General features: G+C 42.1%; 1 protein-coding gene across 6 annotated transcripts in view; it reads left to right on the forward strand.

Annotated features, from left to right (window-relative positions):
• The window catches only part of tenm2a (teneurin transmembrane protein 2a), a 319228-nt gene that overhangs the window by 149080 nt on the left and 144929 nt on the right, over positions 1-25219 (forward strand). For 3 of the 6 annotated variants that reach the window (XM_044128024.1, XM_044128025.1, XM_044128026.1), the window contains exon 1: positions 20044-23919. The exons of the other annotated variants lie outside the window; for them this stretch is intronic. In XM_044128024.1, coding sequence (XP_043983959.1) covers positions 23841-23919 — 79 coding nt within the window. In that variant the 5' untranslated portion in view covers positions 20044-23840. Of the gene's footprint in view, positions 1-20043; positions 23920-25219 lie in introns of those variants that run through there. 6 annotated transcript variants of the gene reach the window in all.

Genomic DNA, 25219 nt, shown 5'->3' on the forward strand with positions numbered 1-25219 from the left:
AAGATGGATAAAAAAAATAAATCAAAAAATCAAAATGGCTGCTAAGACCTAAGAAGACTTTTGATTTATCTGAACAGTAAAGAAGACGGCTTGAGGGATTAACATTCTGTGACTGTCTGCAAACGGCGGGATAATCTCTGATGTCCTGCAGTGCAGTGCACTGTGGGACGCGCACAACTGCTGCGGGGGCTGAAGCCCGCCGCCAGGACTGTCACCGCGTGTTTGTGAGCGCGTGACACTCCGTCTAGGTGTGGCAGGTGGGATGAGAGAGGCTGATTCCAGCCCAGCCTACCTCCACTCCTCCACCGTGCACTTCTCCAAACAGCGTGATGAATGTGCCCCCACGGGTAGCATGACGCAGACACTGCACTGTCATTTTTTTCTTGGCAGGATAGCCATAGCTTGTTTATCACCCACCCATAAGGTTTCACCCATGACTTTGAGGAAGACGTGCGATCCAGCACAAGCCTGCGTTTTTTTTTTTTTGTTTTGTTTTTTTTTTGGGAGGGGGGGTTGTCCTCGTGTGCGCGGTGAGGGGAAATCAGCGGAGAGCTCCTTACAGCGTTCTAATCCATATTGATTTGCGCTTCATGCTGTCTCACCGAGTGGAGCGCAGCACCGCGGGGCACGGCGCAGCATGGCGAGGCATGCCACGGCGTTGCCTCGCCTGTCTCTGCCGGCCAGCGTTTGTTTATGTGTGAACCAGACAGAAAGGCTGGGAGAAGACTACCTGGCAGATACAGATAGTCTCATAGCAATGTGTGACATTTCGGTGAGGGACACAGGCAGGTTTCTATATGCAGCGTTCGCCACACACACAAACACACTCCCAAGATACACCTTTGGAGGCACTCTTGTTATTCTCTCGTCGTCGATGGCCGTTTTCGCATTCAGGGAAGCTCGGGGCCTTGTGTGGTACTGAGAGTGGGGGCTAGAGGGAAACTTGGCTAATTAGCTCTAGCTGGGCAATTATCGTCTCCCAATGCAAGCAGGGTTACATTTGTGGGGGAAAAAAAAAAAAAACGTGGAAAAATCCCATCATCCCCCCACCACCAGGGCTCTGAGAAAAAACATCCCCATGAACCTTTTCGCATTTTGGCGCAATTAATTTTATCAGGATTGTAATAGATAGGCAATCAGTAGTGCGCCGTTGTGAAGTTGATGAATGCAAATCGTGACAAGTGCGACGTGCGTCTGCATTCTGCCCCCCTCAGTCAACATTCTTGAGAACCACATTTTGCCGCATTTAGAGTTTCAAATGTTTGTCTCCTCCAGCTCTGCATGTCTAGACACTGAAATCTTTGCCTACAACACTTTGCAAACCAGCTCAAGCTCCACAGGATAGGAGGGAAAGTGTTTGCAAACATTTATTTTTTTTAGGTTTGTGAAATGGATTTAAGTCTGGACTTTGACTGGGTCATTTTTTTTATGGTTTTGATGTAAGCCGTTTGATTTCACTGGATGGGCTTGGAATATTTTCACAGTGTGGTCAGAATATAGACCAAGCGCTTCAATGACGGCTTTCTTCTTGCCACTTTTCCGTCATAACTAAACTTTAGTGTTCTTGTCTATCAGTTGTCATGCCAACGGATTCTCGGCAGGTTCAGTGGACTGTAGCTACGGGTTTCTTGGCCATGGACGTTTTTCAATTATGAACTGACAAGCTTTGTGTCATAATTTTACAATCTTACCCTAACTGATACACATCCATACATCCACCACTTTATCCCTGACATGTCTGTTGTGTCTCTTGGTCTTCAGAAGACTCTTTGTTCTTGAACGTTTCCCAATAAAGAAACTCTTCTGATTGATTCACAGATGATCTGTGTTTATGCCGAGAATCAATTACATTTCATTCTTTTGAAAAGCCCACATCCCTTTAATTTCACTTCACAGCTATGTGCTGCTTTATGTTCGTCTGTCACAAAATGTTCAGCTAAGAAAATGGTAACATTTGTGGTTGTAATGTGATGAAACGCGACAAAACGTCCTTGATACAGAAAAGGAAACCCACAAACAAGTTACTGGGAATGGTCTTCATTATAGACAGAACTACTCGATGCAGGATTATGCAGTCTAAAACTGTCAACTTGTTGTTTCTTTGCAGTCACACACACACAAGCCTAATCACGCTGCTCTGCCAGGATCCCAGGCAAAGCGGCAGACCTCGATTAAAAAAACACCATTCAACAGAACAAAGAGGCGACTCTGATGTCGATATTTCTGTTAAAACCATTTCTTCTCCACTCAATACTCGCTTTAATAGGTTGGCTTTGTTTTGCACCGAGTCAAACGGGAGGAAAGAGATGAGATGAATAAATCCATATTAGAGTCTCTAACCTCCGATTGTGCAAATACTCTTTGTTTTGCCACTTAACACTCGGTGCTGTGCTAATCATCAGGCACACGTCTAACTTATTGCTTCCTTCGCCCGAGCCGAACACGGAGACAGACTGGCTTCTCAGCTGGTCCTAAATCTCCCTGTCAGAACATTCTTTATGACTAAGCTGAGAATCAGTTGTACAGGCAGCCGAGCGAAAGCCCTGGATACAGAAGAAAGGGATGATTTCAATCCATAAGCTGGTTTGGTTCTGCCTCTTTCAAAATGTCTTGATTTTATTTGCTAACAGGCATGTTCACTCGTACTGTATTCCTTTCAATGTTTGTTAAGCTAAAAGCCTAGTCCGCTCCATGCAGACGTGGATCGGCTCTTCTTGTGTGAAATCAATAGTGCATCTCGGTCACCTTTACATGCAATCGATGGGTCACCACCGCCAACCAGCACCCAGCTTTTGTGCTTAGTAGCCCCTATGAAAGTCATAACTATCTATTTTAGGGGTAGAAGTTACCCAGTGACTCAAATCAATAAAAATGTACATACAGTATATATAAATAAAATACACAAGTTCCACATTGGGCCATGAGGTTATTCTCATGGTCATTTAGCTTCTATTTATACACAGTGCCCTTCAAAACTATTGGCATCCCTGGTAAGATATTTTTAAAAGACCTCAAATACATGGTTACTGTGAGCCCGAGATGTCACTCTGTAATGGCTTCTCAAAAAGTAGGTTTATTCCTCACTATGCTCCTCCTATATGGATAGGAAGATAGATATCTGCACAGATCAAGCATGGTTTATCACAGATGTTTTAAGCTTTTTATTATTGCTTTAACTTTACATATTCCACATCTTATCTTTTTTTTTCTTTTCCATTTTTTTCTCTGAAGAGTTTTTGTGGCGCTAGTGGCTCGTATTTTTTGTGACAATAGGCAGACAGGAAAGAGGGCGAGGAGAGGGGGGAGGACATGCGGCAAAGGTCGCCTGGGCCAGGAGTCGAACCTGCGACGGCCGCGTCGAGGACTAAGGCCTCCAAACGTGGGGCGTGAGAACACCCTGCGCCACCACAGCACACCCCCACATCTTATCTTTTGTTGTATTTTTTCCCCCTAAAGCCATATTCTGACTTACGGAAATCAACAAACACCTGCCTTTTACTTGAATGTCTTGTTTGGCTAAGAGAAAAGACTCTCTTTGCTGTGTCATTTTGTTGTCCCTGTAAAAACAGGAAGTCAGGGATTAGTATTTCAAAAGGCAACAATACAAGTTAAGTAAAGACGAAATGACACTGATACTGCATTTACTGCACAGCGGTGTGTGGTGTCTTCTGTCAGCCTCCTCTCGGTGTTGGTGTGGTGATGTTGCAGGAAAAAGACTCTACATGCTACAATCTTTGGTTGAGCAGCAAAGGTTTATCAGAGTACGGCAGCCTCAGTCAGCATGACCGAATCGCAAGGAAATCTTGACCCAGTCATAGTGAAATCCCCCTTCTTTTACATTTCATTTTAGTGCCAGTTAAAAATTAAAAATAAAATTCTGTTTATGCAGAATTTATTTATTTTGCGTTGATAAATGGTATGACGTTGAAGAACTCTTTTTTTTTTTTTTTGTCAGGTTGAGATTGTGCTTCTGCAATGAAATCCAAAATTCCTCCAAAGCTTTGTCAGGCTGTCAACAAGTGCTAAAGATGCTGCAGGTTTCTTTACACTAAAACACACGGCCTGTGTTTCTGTGTAAAAAAATAAAAAATAAATAAAAAATGTAAATGGAGCGCAATCCCATTAGTGGAAACAATAAGAGAAATCCACCTAAAATGAAGCCATCAACCAGGAAAGACACCAAAGCAGCTTTAAAAAGACAAACTGTGTCCATTTCAGCAACGTTGTATGGGATTGTCACACTGCTCTAAAGTCCTGCTGTTGGTTGAAAACAAAATGCTATAGGATGAATCCTGTCTGAACAAATCCTCTCCAAATCTGTCATTTTTCTCACTCTGGCTCTCCTCGGTGCCCACAGACTGTAACACATGAAACACTTAAGCAGCAGCTCTGAAATCCGCTGGCATGATGGTAAATGAACACCGAACAGAATAAGCAACAACAAGATCTTTTAACATCTCAAGCTAAAGTGTTACAGTAATGACATCGGTCAGTAGGGGTGAAACGAGATCCTTCGACATGAGATCTAGCAATAATAACGCAACATAATATTTCTTGTTTAAATGAAGTCTGTTTCACATGTCAGTATCTAGTTGCTCTCAGCCTGAATTTGTCTTTTGAAGTCAACTTTGTGATCAGCATTATGAGCGTAGCACATTGTATCAGTAGTGGCTGTCAAAAGTGTTGCCACCGCGGTTAAAGTGCCAGCCTTACCTAAATTGAAAACCTTTTCCTCTGTTAATGTGACACATATTCCTTCCGTTAGAACTGAAAAGTGACAAATGCATTGTTACAAAAAAAGGAGTGAAGAAAAGACAAGGTGCAATGCCCTGACTGAAAGTGTGGACACCCTTAAACTGATGTATGCGAAGCGTCTTGTCATTAAATTTCAGTGTTGAGTCTTCTCAAGTTCACACTTGTGATCAGTTACGTTGATCCTGATTAACCGGAATTGAAGATCTGCTGTTCTAAAAGGACGCTCCTGACTTTTCTACCTTTCCTTCATTTAGCAATTGCACAGTTTCCAGAGAGACTACAAAGGATAAAAATATTTTTTTTTTTAAAATCTCATTGTGCGAAGTTGTTAGGAGAATACAGGGTGAAAAAATGCACAGCACTACTTACCTGGTATGGCACAGTGACTGGACTGACTTGTAATTGTGGCTGAATGTATAAAGTACTTATCTGGACATATTGATAATTAAAAGTGCCTCACATTACAGACATGTTCACCTAAGCCAGTTCCCAACAAGTGGAGAAAATCTACCACAACAATGACGTTTCTCCTAAACTGATGAAAAGACGAGACAGAAAGAACTAAAGGAGGCTGCCAAGATGACAGCTGTAAGAGTAAAGACAAATTCCCAACAAGTGGCTGCGCTCGACCTGATCACAATGTCTCCACGTTTCTGTACCATGAAATAGAGTCGCAAACCAGAATCCCTTTCTTCTAAAGAACAACGACAAATATTATGAAGATGAAACCAGTGTTGGGTTTTTGGGCCACAATTCCAAAAAATACATTTAAAACAAAACCACGCCGAGTGTCACAGGAAGAGATCCAACATTGTGGTGACAGCATAGATGACGTTTGAGACTCTTGTCTTATCTTGCTGTGTTTACAGAGTTGACTTGTAAAACCTTATTGTCAGGATAAGTACCGTATTTTATGAAAAAAAAAAAAGGAAAGAAACAGTGACAGATGAGATGCAAATACTTTGTAAGCTCTGTGAAAACAACCACTAGCTGCTAAGAACCTAAAGTTAGACTTGTGTGATCATTAAGAAGCCATTTGAACAGCGTTTGATCATCTTCTGTTCAAAATCTAAAACAATTTAATTAAATATCATCTAGATAGTTCAATGCTGAACAGAAACCTTTATGGGTGGAGACTTATGAAACCTTTCTTCTACTTCTGAAAGCACATAAACGACCATTTCAGTTTCAATTAAGGGCCACAAACATGAAGTATAAAAAAAACTACTCTAACCATAGCTAAATTAATCCACACTGACGACATGTCCCTTAAGTTTATTTCAGAAAAATAGGGATTCTTGTCTTGCTCTTACAAACCCAACATTGTGTAGAATCTGGCTCTCGTTTCATGAGGCAGGTTTCACATTACACTCCTAAATTGTGTAATTGTGTCAAGTTTGTTCATGTTGACATATTTCTGTTTTGAGCACAAGTAGTCATCAAGTTTTTTTTTATTTTTTTTTATTTTCAAGTCAACACTGCAGTGATGTACTGAATTGCAATTATCCAACCAGATGAGTTTTAGTATGTATCGGCCACCTCTGGGCTTAATTAATGCTTCCCAGCCCTCTGAACCTTTCAAAAAGAAGAATTGACTAATTGCCGATTGGTAGACCGCTGTTGCCTGTTTATTTCAATCCGTAGACAGGAAGAGATATGACACTGCAAATAATGAGCTTTAAAGACAAGAAAAGCAAAGGAGCTCCGGCAGCAGGATTTATTTTCCGTTTGATGCAGTTTTTAGTCTGCACCGTCTTTTGTGTCTCGTAAATCTCTCCGTCTTGATTTGACTTGTTTTTGTTTTTGGTTGTTTTGTTTTTTTTAGACCGAATCTGTTTTTGTCTTTCTTCGTATTCGCAAGCCTTTGAGCATTTGAAATTTTCCGTTGAATGCGAGCCACCTGAAGTGCTGGGATCACTCCGACGGCAGCACTGCTCTCTCTGTTGCCACAGAACAGTTAAACCCCCACCCTCCTCTACCTCTTCTCTCAAACTCAACTTTTTTTCTTCTTTCTTACCATATTCTATTCTGTTTTTTCCTCAAAAATAGCTCACTCCCCATTGGTCTTCGACTGTTCGTTCTCGCGGTGTGCACAGTTGCATGACTTCTTGTGAGCTGTGAGGAGGCAGAAAAGCTATATCTGGCTCTATCAGAGTGGAAATGTCAGGAAGTGTACGAAAGGAAGATCTGTCTGTCATTGCTCAGTGGATTCACCTGATCTCTCGGCCTTTTTGCTTTGCCAATATCCAAGTACTGTTGTTTCTTTTTTATTTTTTGGTTTGTGCATTTGTCTTACTTCTTCAATCTTTGGTTTTGCTTGTTTGGTTGCTTGTGTCTAAATTTAAGAAGAAGAGCATGTCTACGTGCGAATTACAGACAAGTGTTTCACATAGATCTCATTCTGCCTCTCTCCTTCAGTTCTCTTTCAGCGCTTTTTCAGATCTAAGCACATTCGCCGAATCCTTTCTTGCCATCTGACTAGAAGTCATCATGAAAGTGTGCTTTGACCTTCTTAGGCCAAATATAGAACGGAGCTTTTTCCATTTGCTTCCTTTTTTATTTTTTTATTTTTTCAGACTCAGGGATCCAGCACATTTTTTTTATTTTTTTTTTACTAATTATCCTTCAGGGTCACATTTTAAAACATCACAGACAACTTAAAGTTATCATATAAGATAGAAAAATAAGTTCAATAGTGGTGAGGTTTAAAATACGGTGCAAAGAAAACATATCTGTGACAGACTTACAATCAGATGGATTCATGGGTGGTTTGGCGAAGAATTGATTTACAGATTGGAAGGACGGACGGACGGACAATTGGACTCGTGGATGAATGAATACATGTACCAATGTACCATGAATGACTTTGAATCAACACAAATATAAACTGTGCTCTGCGAAAAGCATGACAACGCTTGGATTTTTTTATTCCTCAACTATTTCAGATTAGACGATGTGACAGGAAATGCCTTCTTGTGTTTCTTTACACTGTTTTGCCTTTTAGACTTTTCCAGAAACACCAATACTTCATTGAAACCCTGGGGTTTGTGTTTGTGTACTCTAATTTAAAAAAAGAAGAAGTTTGAATTAAGCATGTTTGTGAGCCACCCTGATGTAACCACAGCTGGAATCCTCTAGAGCACGCAATAGTTTCCATAATCTGTGTGCACATTATTACTGTCATGCATACATTTTTGCTTAGATCCACACAGCATCACACGCACACACACACACACACACACCACAAACACACATCAGTTAGCAATTAGCCCTAAGTATACTTGACACTGTATGTTAAGGACCCATCCAAAGACTGCTGGTGTGGGATGAGAGGTATGAAAAGTGAGAGATTACTCACCCTTCCCAATACGCCCACACGCACACACACATATCCACACTCACCTCCTTCCCTCAAATCTCGCCTTGTCCCTGTCTTGTGATTCAAAACAAAAATCCCTCTCTGCCTTCTTAGGCCCACACGTTCTCGCTGCGACACAGTGAGGTGCACATTATGGGTCTAAGTAGCTCTGTAGCAATGTAGCAATAGCCAAGTCCCTGCCTAATCAGGCCACTTACACACACGGAAACACACATGCACACTCTTTGCGGAGGCCATGTGTTGGGACGGTGATAGAGGGTTGGCAGTTGGCAGACAGACAGCAGACGCTGTTCTTCGACATCAAACGTCTCAGAGCAGAATCTCACTTTCATGCCTACTCACTCCCCCTGTGTCGCACACACACACACACACACACAATACCGCGCAGACTCGCAAACACGCCAACACGCGTTTTCTTCTGATCTTGCTGCCAAAACTCAAAGAGTTGAGAGGACTGATGCACGAGCACGCACACACCGACGCGCAGCCAAACATTCTTGAATTATATTTCGTCAGTCGCTTTTGAAACTGCTTCATGAGATGTAAGTACAAGTTATATGTCGGGCTGGAAAAAAAAAAGAATACTAATATGTCATGTCGCCACTGAATCGTCATAATCCGATGGTATCTGGGGCGAAAAAGTGACTGAAAGAAGTCCAAACAAATGCACAAGCATAAAGTGACTGTATTCTCCCGCACTTGTGGCTTTATTGACATTTTAGGAACAAATATGCATCGAAAAGGCTCCCATGCCTGGCACAGACGCTTTATTGACTTCGTAACATACGGAAAAAGTGAGATGAAATAAAAATTTTACAATGGAAAACTTTTTTTAGACAACCTTTATGACAAAAAAACTTGCTGAATTCAAAACTTTTACAATATAGATACAGTCTTCGAAATTCACAAACATAAATAAATCCGATTTTCAGTTACCTTAACATAGCATACATATTGGGAAAGTTCTGATCTCCATATTTTAAGTAAATTCGGGTCTTCAGTTTTTGTAACCGCATCATCAGTCTTAGCTTCTTCTGATTTTTCCTTAAGAATTACAATGTTAAAACAGCAATACGATGCTGTTATATAGTCCTGTTCTCATCAAAACGGCAGCCAGATTAGCAGTTAGTGTAGTTAATAAAAATAACTTCAGTAAAACCCCAGCTTTTGCTTCTTCTCTACTGAATTTCTGAGTTTTTCAAAGGCCGCAAGCATTTCAAATCCAACATGTTCCATGATAAGCAAAGATTTGAAGTTATGATATTACAATAAAAATCCTGTGAAAATGACATTAAAAAACAGCAAATGTAGTCATTTCATTTTTGTGATCAGTCCTGGGGATTTTCAGTCATCCCAGTTTATTCATAGTGATTATAACAGGCTCACTCTTTCCAGGCCATCAGGAAACGTTTTGACAAACCCTGTTATTAAAAGTTTGTATTTCAATAAACCATTATATTGTTTCCTAAACTTAACCCAACTGGTTTTGTGTTGAAACAAAAATTATAGTAAACTGATTACTGAAGGTACACACAGTTTGCGGAAACTTAATGGAAACTGGAAGAAAAACAGCAAAACAAAAAACTTTATCCATCATCTTTTGTTGAAAATTTCTCAAAAGATTTTCTGGTCAGAGAAAAAGACATTTTGTTTCCTTAGCTTATAATAAAAAACACTATGTTGAGCCCAAAACTTTAAAAACACAATCACCTCTGACAAATCTGGTAGTTTAACCAGAACTACCAGAGCAAAATGTTCTCATCAAAATGGTGAACCGTCTGTACTTGTTTAGCGCTTTATACTGCGATCAGTCATTCACACATTTGCACACACATTCTCATACTGACGGTGGTAAGCACCATTGTAGCCACAGTTGCTATGAAGCGGAGTGCAGCGTCTATACCTATACCATGGGAGTCTATACCATCACCACCCATGAAATATCTTGACAAAGGACACAACGGTAAAGTGCCTGAGACCGAAAGGGCGAACCGGAAATTCACCAGACATAAGAGGAACCTCTACTCCTGTGAGCCACTGCTGTCCGAAATCCAAGTAAAACAAAATTTCGGTGCCAAAGACCGAGAGATTGCTTCAATAAATGAACAGGAGAACAGAAACTAGAGTGGAAATGCGCGTCTTGATTGAACTTTTGCTTAGCTCCACTTAATAATGTAATAGTCTGTCTCACTCCTGACGGATGGATGGCTACAGACAGTGATATAGTGGTCTAAACAGCGAAGATGGAGAGATGCGGCACAGACATGACTGATAAGATGAAAAATGATTCATCGACTCATCTTGGCCCAGCGAGAGCCGCAAATAGAGCCAAGGGTGGCGGGCGAAGGAGAAGAAGCTGGCTCGCTTTGCCGATGGGAAGTTTGGAGGAGGATTTGAGAAGCAGGTCGGTGTCGGAGAACGTGAAGGAACCTGTGGACATTTCATTTTCTGTTTTATTTACATCGTCTGCTTCATTCCATGTGAGCAAGCTTTTGTCACCTGTGCTCACAGACCCTCTCGCACGCCTCGACAAAATGTGTGCTCGAAACCAACTCCTGATTCTCTCTCAGCACACAAGTTGCCTTAACCTTGACGGGAGCCTGTATAAACATGCAGCGCGGATTCGGAACGCCGCTGCACTCTGCTCCTGTGACGCGCGTGCGTCTTGGTGTCAAGGAAGCGGCCTCTGTTTGTCCCGCGCTGCTTATGCACCCATGCTAAGGCGCGTGTATCCGTAAGCAGCCTCTCCTCTAGAGAAAGTTGGTCGGGCTCTCTGCCCTTCAAAGTCATTTGGAATTCATCTGCGAGCCTGACCCTGACAGCTGTTTGTTTTTCCTCTCCGGAGAGAGGAAGTGGAATGGATGGATGGCAAGAGGGGTGTGGTTAATGAATGAGAAAGTGACAGATATTGAGGAGGACAGAAGCAGAATGGGAGTGAGACTTGGGTGAAATCTGAAAGGGGAGGGAAAGGCAGTCGAGGACTGTTTCTGCCGGTTGCCCCTCTGCGAGGTCCCAGCACCGTTTCTTTGGTTTGTCGAGCGTTTGAAACGCACAGAACAATAAAAGGGATGCTCCGAAAGGCTTCCATTAGTATCCCTCACAGACTACTAGTTTAGAAAGTGTTGAATCTCTTGAGCGGAGTGAATACAAAGCAGGGCAAAGCAGTCGAGATGAAAGGACAGAGGGGTCTCCGAGCAGTCCCTCCGGGTAAATATAGATTTTTCATAAAAAGAAAGCCATTGTATTGCATTAGTGTGTCTTGTGGGATGTGGATGGAAAAAAAAAATAAAATAAAATAAAGCCTCTTCAGCTGACTCTGATAAAGTGGAAACCAAGTGGGATGTAGAAATTTGTGCTTTTGTCTGAGCTGGGTGTAGGTGGATGACTACACAGGCGGAGAACAGGAAGGAGGAAGGAAGGGATGTAGGGAGAACGACGTCTTGGAAGCTGTTAGAGGTGGAGAATAAAGAGGACCGAGCCATAGGTGAAACGAGGAAGAGGAAGAGGAGACTCTCGATTTGATACATAGGCAGAGAGGACCGGTGTCAAGGGAGACATGCTCTCCTATTTTTATACTTCTCCTTCTGGGAGCCCCTATTCGCTCGATCTATCCATCATAATGACGGAAACCCCCAAACTCACTTGTTTCTCCTTTTTTCCTTCCCCCTCTGCCTCTTTTACGCCTCTCTGCGTCCCTCCATTTTCCCCCCCTTCTGTTTCTCCGCTCTACCGAGAAATTTCAAGGCCTTCGCTCAAACTCTGTGCATTGAGGGCTTTCAGGGAGAAAGTGCTTATTGACTAGCAATAACTATTTTGAGTATGCAAAGCATCCACCTGATAATGAGTTCCCACTCAGAATATAGTGCTTTCCTTTTGAGGCCAAATGATCTTCTCACAATTTTTCTGCGGTCTTTCATACGCTGTCACTAGGAATTCATTTGCCCATTGCTTGTGTGTATTGATCTGTGTGTCTCAGCCAGTGTAATCTCTCCCATCTGCCCAGCAAGGAGCCAGCTCACATAATTTTCACTTATGTTATTCAATAGGGTTGAGCAATATAAAAAAAATTTTAATGCCATTTTAATTCCTACAAAATATTAGGATGCAGGGTGTTACCGTTTTTATAGGCAGGATAGTGATGTTGTAGAACAACACCATATAATTTAGATTGGTTGTAAGGTAGTAGTTAGGATTTTTTGAAATGGTGCTGTGTTAAATTATTATAGATTAGGTGTTTATTTTGTATAAATTCATATAGTCGCCTGAAAGCTTAAGCTAGCAGTTCGTGCAAGAGTGGCCAAGTAGAATTGTACTAAAAGAGCCCCAAACTAACTATTTAAAACTATTGTCATGTTTTTATTAGCTGTCTTTTTAACAGTAAGTGAATGTTGAAGCTGGTGCTCTACCAGTGACTTTCCTATAATTAATTACATTACATTAATTATTCTGGCTAATAAGAAAGTGTGTTCAAGCATTGGTCATTATGGCTGTGTGAGTGTTTACACTGTACACACACTGCAACCTAACCCAAGGCCAGTGTAATCTCTCCCTGTCAAATCAAAGCTCCACAAAAATATTAGCATCGAATATTAGCATGTTTTGGCTTTTCCATTCAAAACCAAATGTTCGGGGTTTTTGAATGATGCAGTCTTTGCGATGCCATTTTTGGACTGCCGCCCAGTGTAATTTGACGCCGTTTTCGTCCATTCGCACAGATTGAGAAAATGCTTTAATTGAGTTCCCATTTTGAAAATTTAGTTGCAAGTGTTTTAAGACATAAAGTCCGCACGAGGGCTTTGTGTTTGCACTCCGCTCTTGTGCTTATCAATCTTTTTCTTAAGCTCCGTTGTGTTTTGTTGCAGTTTCACAAAAGTCCTCACAGAGGGACCATCATCTTAATCATCATCTTTGGACAGGAAGCAGAAAATTACAAACACACGAAGAGGCTGTAATTTGGGCATGATAAAGCTCTCACCATCTCCTTTTGTGTGGTTTGTTCTCTCGGTTTTGTTTACTCAGGTTTTTGTTCACCTCCCCACACATGGTGTGTTTGCCACGCCAAGAGGATGTGGGTCTTAATGTCGACCTGCTTTGTCTTTCTGTTTACTTTCTCTCCATCCTTCAAACGCCCCCCGATCGTTTTCATCATCCACATTTGTGCAGCTTACGCCCGCTTGCTTTAGAAAATACATTATCTCATCAGTGTATTGATACCCCATGTGCACAGTCATATTGTGTCATGTCACATCAAACTTTAATCTATTTTATCAGGATTTCATTTGATAGACCAGTGTAAAGTAGTGCACGATGGAAGGAAACTGAAACTTGGTTTTCAAAATGTTTTACAAAATGAAATGTTCCATTTATACACAGCTAACTTACTGGACATCAGTCAATCTTTTCATTTTCTAAAACACTGAAGGTTTTTTGCTCCACCTTAAGCTGCATTTACTGTTGCAAATAATTGAAGTACAACTTTTCCAGCTTTGCATGTCACAAGATTTCTTGCCCATTCATCTTTGCAAAACAATTTCAACCTTGGTGAAATTGGCAGAGGGGTTTCTGTGAACCTCCTTTTTTTTATTATTATTATGACTCATTTTAACACATGAAATCTTTAGGGAATTTGCCCCACTGGAAAGTAGACCTGTGCCACAGCCTCCAGCAGCATCGCCCACAGCATGACGTTGCCACCGCAATGGCTTACCATCAGACCGTCGCAGTCAGGCTGATGTGTGGTCTTAGCTTTCCACCACAAAACGTTTTGCTCCTGTCAAGATGTTTGCTGTGCCCGCTGCATGGTCTGCAAGAAAGGTCTTCTAGCGGTTCTCTTTCAACCATATCTGTCTTCCAATACAGTCTCATTCTCCTACCCAAACTCTTGATCTTTGCACGTTATCCTGAATTACCAGCTGCTTCACTAAATAATCTTTTCATTTTTATGTTTTTGGATGATCTGTTGGATAGTGCTCCATGAGTTGCAACAAATTTGTAATGTTCTCCTATAACATAAATATACTTTGAACTGTTTCACAACTTAATCCCCAACCTGTCTGCTGTGTTCCTTCATCTTTAAAATGGTGGACAGACTGGTGAACACATTTCAGGTCCATGTTTTCCAGAAAAAGAAAAAAGAAAAATGTGCGTATTAATTTGTGAAGACAGATGATGAATAGGTAGAGGAATGCATCCACATATATCACATAAATATTTTTCATTTTTCATCATTTTTTTCAATCTGTAATAATAATAATAATAATAATAATAATAATAATAATAATAATAATAATAATATCTGTACCCACTCCCTCAGTATATTTCAGGAAGACTATTGTGTTTTGCATCAGAATGAAGTGCCATCCAGAGTCCATGATGAAAATATTCTACCAACATCGAAGCCAGAAGCATGTCTTTTATCAGCGGCTTTTGCGAGCAGCAAATTAAAGCCAGTGTCTTGTGATAATATTTACAGCTGCAAAATGAAAAAGTTGTGTCACACATGACAGTGTGACTGTCAGATTGCATTAAGGCGCTTTGTGTTGGGAGCCTGTCAGCAGCTGACTCTCTGGTTTTGGCAGCTCCACCGGCTTGCCAATCACAATGGAGGCGGAGAAAAAAAAGGCGTGGTTAATAAACCCTGATAGTAATTTTCGTCTGACATGTTTAATTCAATAAAAAGTTTAAAGAAAGGACAAGAAAAGTGACTGTTGTTCTTATTGTTTGGATTGGATATAGACAACTTTCTAAGAAATGTCTGTAGTTTCATTGAAAGTGTGCTAAAATACAACCACAGTCAAAAATAAAATTCACTTCGCCACGTTAACAAAACGGAAAAATTAAGACCTTCCAGATGTCACGTTTTGTGGTTGAGCACACAAATTTTTTCACTGGCATGTCAACGCGACGACGACCTCCATTTTTTTTGAGCAGTTGTTAACGGTGCGGGACGGATGCTCTTGACTCATGTCTGGGCACAGTAGCGAAGGAAGCTGGGAAGGCTCTCATCAAAGAGACGGTGTTTGATGTCGAACTGTGCGCACCTGGGTTAGGCATGGATTAACCCGTCACCGCTCTCTTTCACAAGCTACAACCAAAGAGAGGAAAAATGCAGAGAACGACAAATCGCAACGTTACCAGCAGCTACAAACAATTCATCTGTATTAAACCACATTATAAAATGACGCTGGGATGACTGTATTTTATTGGGATTTTATATGATTGTAGTGGAAAAATTACAATAAGGTCACACCTGCTAGTTGTATTGCTATATGTCTATTCTAAGTTTCTGTATATTCCCACCAAGTTAAAACTATTTTGGTTACATGTACAAGGTTGGACGTTGTTTTTCACAGTTGCATGGGAACCAGTCTGTTTCCCGTGCTTAGGATCCCTTATCACTTTGTATAAAACTCATTTGCTGTCTCTGCCTGGCAGAAGCTTTTCATCCAGACCTGCTTCATTACTGATTGTCCTACAAGCTCTCTGTATTGTGTACAATATATGAATAAACCTGATTGAGTGATTTTACCTGAACAGTTGGAAGTAGATTTTTTCCACACCAATGATTGATAATATTTTTCCTCTCAGTGACTGTGATCTGGCTAATTAAAGGTGAAACCAGTTTAAAAAATGTGAAAATGTGGCACGCATATGAAATCCACCTGTTGTTGGACATTTGATACAAACCTCATAAGCGACTCAGGGAAAATATGAAAATGACAACCATGTTCAGGAAACACCAGAAATAACTTTAGAACCTTACATGTAAAACAAAATATGTATCAAAAAGTGAACACGGTGCACCACTTAATTTTTACCCCCCCTCCACACACACACACACACACACACGCACACACACACAATGAAATAAATATGGAGAAGGCAGCATCAGTGGCTAAATTCAGGCCAACCCTAGAAAAAATTCTTTTAGATGGGAGAATAGTGTGTAAATTTACCTTCCATCCAGATCAAATAATGTTCAGGTGTTAGAATGTCCTAGTCAAAGTCCAGACTTAAGTCCAATAGAGAGATTGTGGCAAGACTTAAAAGCTGATGCAAACATAATCCATCTGATCTGGCTGTGCTTGAGCTGCTTTTCCAAGAATAATGGCGAAAATATTTGTTCTGCAAAGTATTGAATGAACATAAAAAAATTATGTTTGATCTCTTCATATGAAAAACCTGTTTATTAGTAAACTTGCAAAACCATTTATGTTTTTCCTTCCACTTCAGAATCACAATTTGTTTTTGTTTTCTTTTTTTTCATTTAAAATGTCGTCCAAGACTGAAAGTAGGAAAAAGCTGGAGGGACATGAATGCTTTTGGTGAACACTTTATACAAATTAAAAAATGTGCAGGCCGTGGCAATGATGGAACTGGTAGCTAATTTTTTTTTTAAATTTTGGCAAATTTAATTTCTCACAAACCCCCCCGCCCAAAAAAAACCCAATGTTGTAAGGAAACATTTTGGTTCTATTTACAGAAAAGCAGCCCCATTTTAAAACCATATGGGCATTTGTGTGTAATCTCCTCGCTAACCTCTGCTCTAGGCAAACTTTCCCGTGGAGAAGGAACCCGTGGCGGCGGGGTGGCTCGCCACACTTCTTGCACTGGGTGATAACCTTTTCTCACTTCCCCTTTTATTCCAGCAAATCCCTTCTTTTGGCATCTCATGAAACACAGCCCGTCCATGTGTGTCTGCGAGTGAAACAGTCAAATGAGCTCGGAGATAAAAGCCATTTCATGTAGTTGTGCTTGGACCTGAGTCAGTGTGTCTGTGGTTGCGGGATTTAAATTTGAGGGTGTGGCGGAGACAAAAACGGGGAAAGCACCCCCGCCGCCCGCTTGCTTCCCCCACTCAGCCACCCCCAAAATCCAGTGACAATCCTCTCTTTGGCTTTTTAAATCAGGTTTCTACAAACACCCTCCACTGCTCCGATCGCCCATGCGTCCCCTCAGCACAGCAGATTTCAGTGATTTTCAGTGGTGTACAGAATTGCTATTATTCCCACTATCAGCTGCTTGGAACATTCAGCTGCTGTATGCCAGTCTGATATGCACTTCTAACAGGGTTTTTAACATGACCATTCCCCCGTTTTTAGGATCTCGATAGCATTGTTTTTGCAGTTCGGAAACCAATGATCTCGTCTCCATGCTGTTGTCACATCAGCTATCATATAACGCATGAGCGTCCAGCTTTTGTTTTCCGTTGTAGTTAAATTCAACAGCGTGGAAAGCAACCAAAGTCTCTTTTGCAAAGGAAAACATCTGCTAAATGGTCACATCTCACTCTCAGAACCAAAGCCGAACTAGGCTTTACCTGGTGTTTTGCTTCTGCAATAAGTGCAGGCGTGAGCATGTGTGTGTGTGTGTGTTTGGTGGTGCAAAAAAACCCTGGATAACCTCCTCGGTGCTTCCCAATGTCCTGTCTCTGAAGAGCAATGACCATTAAGCAGCTGTTCACTTCTAAAGCCACAGAAAGAAAAAACAAATGGTGAGAGCTGCTAGAATGCAAATGAGCGCCCTGTATGTGCCAAAACTCCTCCAGAGGGACAGACCGTTAGGTCAGACACACACTGCACCTCGTGCAGCGCCGCTACATGCACCGGCACATGCATCTATATCCCAACGAAAATGCACTTAGGTGAGAGTCCCTATTATGTAGTACAAATATTCTCTTGAGTATCTGATCATGTGGCTGTAACTACATTTCTCTTGGAACTGAAAAGAGGAGCCTTTAAAGGCCAAGAACATCTGATTAAGTAAAACACCATGTGCTGTTTTTTTTTTTTTTCTGTTGTTTTCAAACTGTTGTTGCCACAGCCATTTCCTGTGTGTACCTTTTAGCAGTTCGGAAACCAATGATTTCCTCTCCATGCTGTTGTCACATCAGCTATCATATAACGCATGAGCGTCCAGCTTTAGTTTTCCGTTGTAGTTAAATTCAACTGTGTTGAGGTGTGAACTTGGCCGGCGCAGGATTCTGATACAATGAGTAAAATTACTTGTGTTGTAATGGAAGATGCGCTGATCTCCAGTTTTATTAATACTGAAATATTCTTTTCGCATTTCTTCTAGAAGGTTTCCTGATATCTGCTAAGACATCACTCATTGATATGATGAGCAGAAGCAAGAGGGCAGCCGCTGCAAAAATAGTGCCTTGCTAATATTATAGAACAAAAGACAAACTGGCTTTTGACCTGACTTTTTAAAAAGACTGCCGGCAATCAAGGTAGAATTTTGCCAAGTCTAAATAAAGACATCAGATTATTACAATTATTGTTTCTTATCTCGTATGGACATAGTGAGAGAACACAGCAGTGTGTTAGCAATGCCAGATGAATGTGTCAGGTGAAGCTAGATCAAGGTAAAAGGTGAAAGATGTTAACGAATTGAAATGATTATGTGTTACATATACAGCACTTATGATTATTATGTATCCTTTCTGAAAAATATCCGAAGTCTTTTTGGCTCATCCAGTTAATGGGAAAAATTAGATAAAATAAAAATACAGCAAAAACATTTGATCTAAGATAGTAACTGCATTAGTGACTCTGTGGAGAACAGATATACTAACTTTCATAGCCTCTTAAATAAAGATATTAGAAAAGGAGTGATATGTGGTGTTTCTCTAGTTTCCAGAGCAGCAAACCATAAACTTTATCCTATTCACCCCCTAAACAAGAAGAAAAGTTCAGATCATCTGACAACGGCATACGGTTAGGGGAGGGAGAGCCACTCGATGCAACTTTGTGCTCCTCACAACCAGAGACAACCCCCTGCAAATTTGCTGGCATCTCGTTAAAAGGAATTTAAACCACAAGACTGGAATGACACTGAATTTTAGTGGTTTTGAAACCATGACTACTTGGAAAAACATGGTAAACATCTCATGCTGTGAAACCATAGAAGAAAGTAAATGGCCTTAAGATATCTAAAGTGTTTTCAAGGAGCGTTTTTCCCTTTGCTTTGATTTTCAAGGATGGTTTCAGCCCTTTCTCCTCCACGCATATACATACATACTGTGCGTGGAGGAAGTAGATGGTATATATATAATGAAACCACTGACCCGTGTCCTAGTTTTATTTAAAATTCTTTACTCTATGGATGTAGAGTAAAGAATTTATTTTTCTTTTTTCATTCATGCTAGGTATTTTTTTTTTATGTGTATTGCTACATGTGCACACACTCTTTGTGCTCCCTGCCTAATAAGAGCTTAACCTTATTAATCACATTAGTGTGCAGAGGGTGGCGCTGGCAACACTCTCATGCTTCCACATTCGCACACACTCGAACACGCACACACGGGGAGAGGCATGTCAATCTGTCATTTGTTAATAGCTCATTAGCACAAGGTGATTAATTACTCTGGCAGGGTTGTGGGGATGACAAGGAATAAGGGGTGGGGGGCCTGTTTTTCAGAAGGTCCACGAAGACTTTACCCTGAAGAAAACAGGAAGAGTCTGGATGGGAAGGATTGGTGTAAAAATGGTAACCTCCTCTCACTTCCCCGTAGGAAGGTTTCACCACTATCGATTTCCTGAGGAATATGCTAGAAAAAAGCCTCGTCCAATGCATGAGCGTGCGTATGTATGCGCGTAACTCGCCTTCTCCTGGAGGTGTTTTGCTGGCCTGTGTTTTTTTTTTTGTTTTTTTTTTTCCCCCGTGCCTCATGGGGATCAGCTGTAAAGGTTAACTAGTCTTTTCTTAAGCTTTCAGCCTCATGACAAATGACCATGTTCAAGCCATGGGGCACCTTACAGCGCACCTCCCTCTCTCACCTGCGATCCCTCTGTGTTTCTCTTCAGGAGGCAGGTAGAAGAGAGGAAAAAAAAAACAAAAAAAGCAAAAAAACAACAACAGAAAGTAGATGGATGGGCGGCGGAGGGGTTGGGGTGGGTGCGATATAGGATAAGAGTGAGAGACGCCGCACAGAGCTGTGGAAGGAAGTTGCGAGCTGAAGACGAGACGGCAAAAGAATTGGCGGGATCTTGGAAATAACCGGCTTGGATTGCATACACTGACAGCTGCTTTGAGTTTTCAAACCCATATTTTCCCCGGAGCACACACGGAGAAGAGAAGAGAAGAATGTAAATCTGCATAAATTGCCTACACAGAGATTTGACTTGATGTCGGGCCGTTACGTGATGCTTGCTCATCTTACCTGTGACCTTTCCATAAGCTCCCTTTCACTGTTCCTTTAACTCATTCTTCAGCTTCCCTTGACATGTTTTCCGCTCAGCCCCATGTCCTCCACGCTCAATTACTGCAGCATGGATGGACTCTGGTGAATCGCGCAGAGTGTGAGGTTCAATGTTGCCCTTATATACACCCAATATATATGCTTATATAGATGTGCCAGGCATAATGACGCTGAATGGCATTGATAAATAACCAGCACCTTTGCATTGCCATGTACTGTACGTGTTTGTACACGCGTAAATGTGTGCGTGAGCGTGCGCATGATGGAGTATTACAGGGTGTTGTCAAGAAAGCAATTTGTTCCCGTCTCGGATGGGTCTTTTATCATGACGAATCGACGCGAACCTCATCTAGAAATCCACCGTCGACACACCGCCCGATTCTACCTGGGCCGCGCCCGCAACATTTATTATGCCAAAGTCCCAGTCCCAGACCACCCTTCCCTTTTTTCTGCCCCTTTCCTGCTGTAAAAAAAAAAAGAAATCCAATCTGTGCAGCTTTGGGTACCACGTGGAGAAAGCCGGCCCCTGTTGCGCGCTGCTCCTGATCGCCATGTGCAAAACGCCCGGACGTGGGTGCGAGCGGCCCCGGGCAAACAAGCGCACTGGGGGTGGCTGTGGTGTGTTGCGCAGGAGTAATTGTGTGACACGACGAGGATGATAGATTGTGTCTGAGTGTCACACGAAGAAACTGAAAATGAGGCTGTCAGTGGCCCTTTAAAAAAGTGGCTCAGGCGTTGTCCTTTCGCTCTCTTTTCATTTTGACAGGAACAGAAACGTAAAGCATTTCTAGAGATCGTTACTGTCTTCCAAGCCGTGAAAGTAATATTAATGTGATCTTTTTCAGTGTTTTTTTTTTAAAAAAAAAAAAGCTTTCTTACTTTTTTAAATCAGGCTGTTCTCTCCAGAAATACCTGTTCTCGTGTTACATTAGAAGATTTTGGTGGCTAACTTTCGTCATTTTCCATATAGATAATCATCTTTTCCTTAGAAACAACTCTCCAATGCAAAAGTAATTGCTTAAGCGATTAAAAAAAACTGTGTTTGCTTCAAATGCAGTGGTATTTTTTGATATAAAAGTTTTTTTATGACGGCAGGAGTTGGCTTTGATCTTGCTACCAGTCAGACTGGCTGTAACCTTACGGCTCCGCGACCAACTAGTCTAGATCCAAATCCAATTTATTTATAAAGCATGTTAAAAAAAAACAAAACAAAAAAAACAGCAATTTGCCCAAAGTGCTGTAGAAAAATAAAACAAGTCAAAGAATAAAAGTCAAGACATTAAAAAAAAGATCACATTCAAAAAACACACATAAAATCAAACAAAGAGAATAAAAAGACCTTATCAACTCACACAGGACCAAATGTTATTAATGAAAGAGGCGGGATAAGCCTTGGACAGTTGGCCGGTCCATTAGAGACAACCTCACGTACTCGGACTTAATGATTACAAGTACTACTGCATGCATTTTGAAGGACGGGATGCATTGCACCAAACAACAAAGCCTGTAAAAGGTGTTACATCAGACTGTGTGTGTAGGAAAGTTATTTATAAAAGCACATTTAAAATATAAATATGATGTCTTTTGGTTCCAAATGTATTTAGAGATAAAATCCAAACTGAACAAAAATGACTAAATGACTGAATAAAAGAAATCTTCAGCTGCTTTTTAAGGAATCAGCACTATCTATCACCACGGACGCTACTGGTCACCGGTGTGTGATGTTAATATTTTTGCTTAAATCGCATTAATGTGTTCAGGTGCTTGTTGAGAGAAGAAGACTGACAGAAAGAAAGTAAAAGATTTAGGTTTTTTTTTCTATTGTAAACTTTATTATATTTTAACCAGCATCATCCACTTCTTCATGTGGAATAACAATAAGAAATTCTCCTACTGAGACGCTTCAGTTCCATGTAGAGCTGGATTACCTCTAAATAAACACATGATGAATGATCGCCCATTATCTGAGCACCTAAGTAAATTCAACACACAGAATGTTGATGAATGTCTTCATTTATACGGCACATGAAAGCATTAATATGGCATGACGAGCTGGATGACCTCAGATTTTTTTGGTTATTTGTATGTGACAAGACGTGTGCCCTCTGCTGGGCGTTGGGAGGACCTTCACTCACCTGGTAACCCCTCCTGCAGACGGCATGGTGTATCCAGTGAGGACTTCTATCTCGCAAGCTTTGTTTGCGACACGCAAAGATTCTCAAAAAGGAAAATAAATAAATAAATAAAATAGAGGGAGAGAGAGAGAGAAATTGTATTTTATTTCTTCGTTTTGCATAAGTGATGTTCACAGAGATAGAGAATGTTTTGCCATGTTCTTTCAGGCTGTCGTTATGTACTGCGCGGATGTGAGAGCATGTCCATGTGAGAGCTGACATATTACTGGCTTCATCGCCGCAGTGTCCTCTGCCCCTCCTAACTCTCTTCCTGCCTCCAGCTTTTGCATCCTTGCTTCGTCGCCTCGCCTCTCCTCCCTTCAACCTTAACCTTGCCTCTTTCCTCCCCCCGCGTTGCCTTTTCTCTCATCCCATCATCTCCCCTTTCTACCTGCTTCTCTTCTCTTCTTTATTTTGTTGTTGTCGGTTTTTTTTTCTTTCTGCCTCTTTGCTTTGTCACATTTCCACGGTCCTGTCACTGTTTCACTCTTGCGAGCTCTGTCGTACGTTCCCGCCCTCGTTGCCACCTCCTCCTCTTTCTTCCTTCGCCTTCTCTCGCTGTCTCACCTCCCCTAGCCCCATTTCTCCTCTCTTCCCCGCTTCGTTCGCCGGCTCCCGCCGTCATCCCTTCCTCTCCATCTCGGCGGTGTGACGCTGCAGGGAGGGAGAGGGAAAGAGAGAGAGAGGGAAGAGAGAGCGAGAGCGGGTGTGTATGTGTGCGTTGAGTCTGCTCTCAGTCTCAGCTGTGGGCAGATGGAGGATGGAGCTGCATCTCTCCTCGTCTTGCGCTCTGCCTGCCACCGGCTGAAAGGCGCTCTCGGTGTTTTCTCCTCCGGCCGTTCCCTTGTGCCTGAGCTGACCCCGATTTGTGACACATCAAGCGACAAAAAGGAGTTTGGGCCGGAGAGCGAAAGGTGACGGGAAAACCTGCAGTCTCCCGGAAAAGGATCAGCGGGCATTACGCTCATCTTCGCCACCCCCTTTTTTTCTTTTCCTTTTCTTTTTTTTCCTTTCATCTTCCCTCTTCCCTTGCGTGTTTTGGTGCGAGGCGTGCATCTCTGCAGTGCAACAGCTGACACGTGTGCGGCAGGAGAGCGGGGTCTCTCCTCTGGCACTCGGCTGGCGGATTGCGACCGAGTGAAAAACAGACAGGAGCGGGAGAGGGAGAAGGAGGTCGAAGACGAACAGGAGCAAGGGAGAGAGACAAAGAGCACTCTGTCGCACGGGAGAAAACAAGGCAAAAAAGATTGAGAATCACGAAAAGAGGACTCTCACGGGGGAAGAAAGGAGTGGAGTTTTGTGGAGGAGAGGAGATAAGGGTAGAGGGTTCATGACAATGAGCGACAAGTACGGAGCGATGCATCACGCCAGCAACGCGGGGAGAACCAAAACCCTCTCACATGAGACAGGTGAGTCCCTTCAGACTATTCCTTATCGCCCCCAGCGATCAGATCCCGATGCCTCCTACATCCTGTCCATGCAGCCGACTGAAGACCAACAACTTCACCAAAGCCAATCCCTTCCTCTGCGGTGGGCTGACACTTTCTTTTCCCCCTTCAACTTATACATTTTTCATTTGAGTGCCTTGCTGTAATGTAGGTTACATTCGCATATGGTGACTCGTGTAAGTGTGTGTGTGTGTGAAGGAGAGAGAATGCGTGTGTGTGTGTGTGCGCGTGTGTAGGTTGGGGATCAAACGGCATACATCTGAATCGAACGCAGCTTTGATGTGCCCTTGAAGTTATGATTGGAATCTGTGAATGCCAGCGCAAGCTGTTCACACCGAGTCTCTCTCTCTCTATTTTTTTTTTCCTTTGCCCTGCTCATTGATTTCAAATCGGCCACGGGGGCACGAGTGTGTTGCAGTTGCGTCTCCACTGGCCACGTTCCGATTGACGGGTTGTGATGACTCGACGGGCGGGCTTGATGGGGGAAATGGATGGGACCCGCACGTCTCCTCCGCTCCGCGTCGATTCGTCATTTAATCACGTGCGTGCGCTTCAATATTTACAAGGTAATTTCTGCGTATTTGACTTTCTGATTCGGGGCTGATTATTTGATTAAGTTTCCAGATTAGAAGTCGATTTCATTTAAAATTCAATGGGATCCGATGCGTTGGTGACTCCGTGTGCGAGGGCGCCGCTTTATCTGGGAACAGCAGGGCTCATATTTAGCGTGATTGTGTTGTTTTACAGAGCAGCCTGACCTCCGAGAAAAAAAGGTTATGCGTGTCTACAACATATCTCTCTCTCTCTCTGCGTGTGTGTACGTGTGTTTGATTGCTTTGTGGGTGTGAAGGGGGATTGCTAGCACTCGACAAGCTAATCAAACAGTTCCCACAGACAATCACAATGTGGCACACACCCCTCTCTCAGCTTTTGACACATCTGCCTGCAGTCTTAACAAACATCATGAATTTACAAAGCCACACAAGTAAAGGGTGTGTGTTTTTTTTCTCTCCTTAAAAACAAAAAGAGACATTGTTTCAGGAAAGAAAAAGGCGGCAAATTGACAAGCTCACATGCATACAAAGGCAACCGACCAACTCACAAACACTCTTACACACGCACGTGCACGCACGTCTATTACAGGGATCTGGGCCCAGCGGTGGATAAATGCGCCTTTTCTGATTGCCACCACAGACAAGGACGTGATTGGCATGGCAGACTGGGGAATTAGCTATGGTTTCCATGGCTACTAATTAGGAGG

The sequence above is a fragment of the Gambusia affinis genome, linkage group LG09 (assembly GCF_019740435.1).
Source record: "Gambusia affinis linkage group LG09, SWU_Gaff_1.0, whole genome shotgun sequence".
Lineage (NCBI taxonomy): Eukaryota > Metazoa > Chordata > Actinopteri > Cyprinodontiformes > Poeciliidae > Gambusia > Gambusia affinis.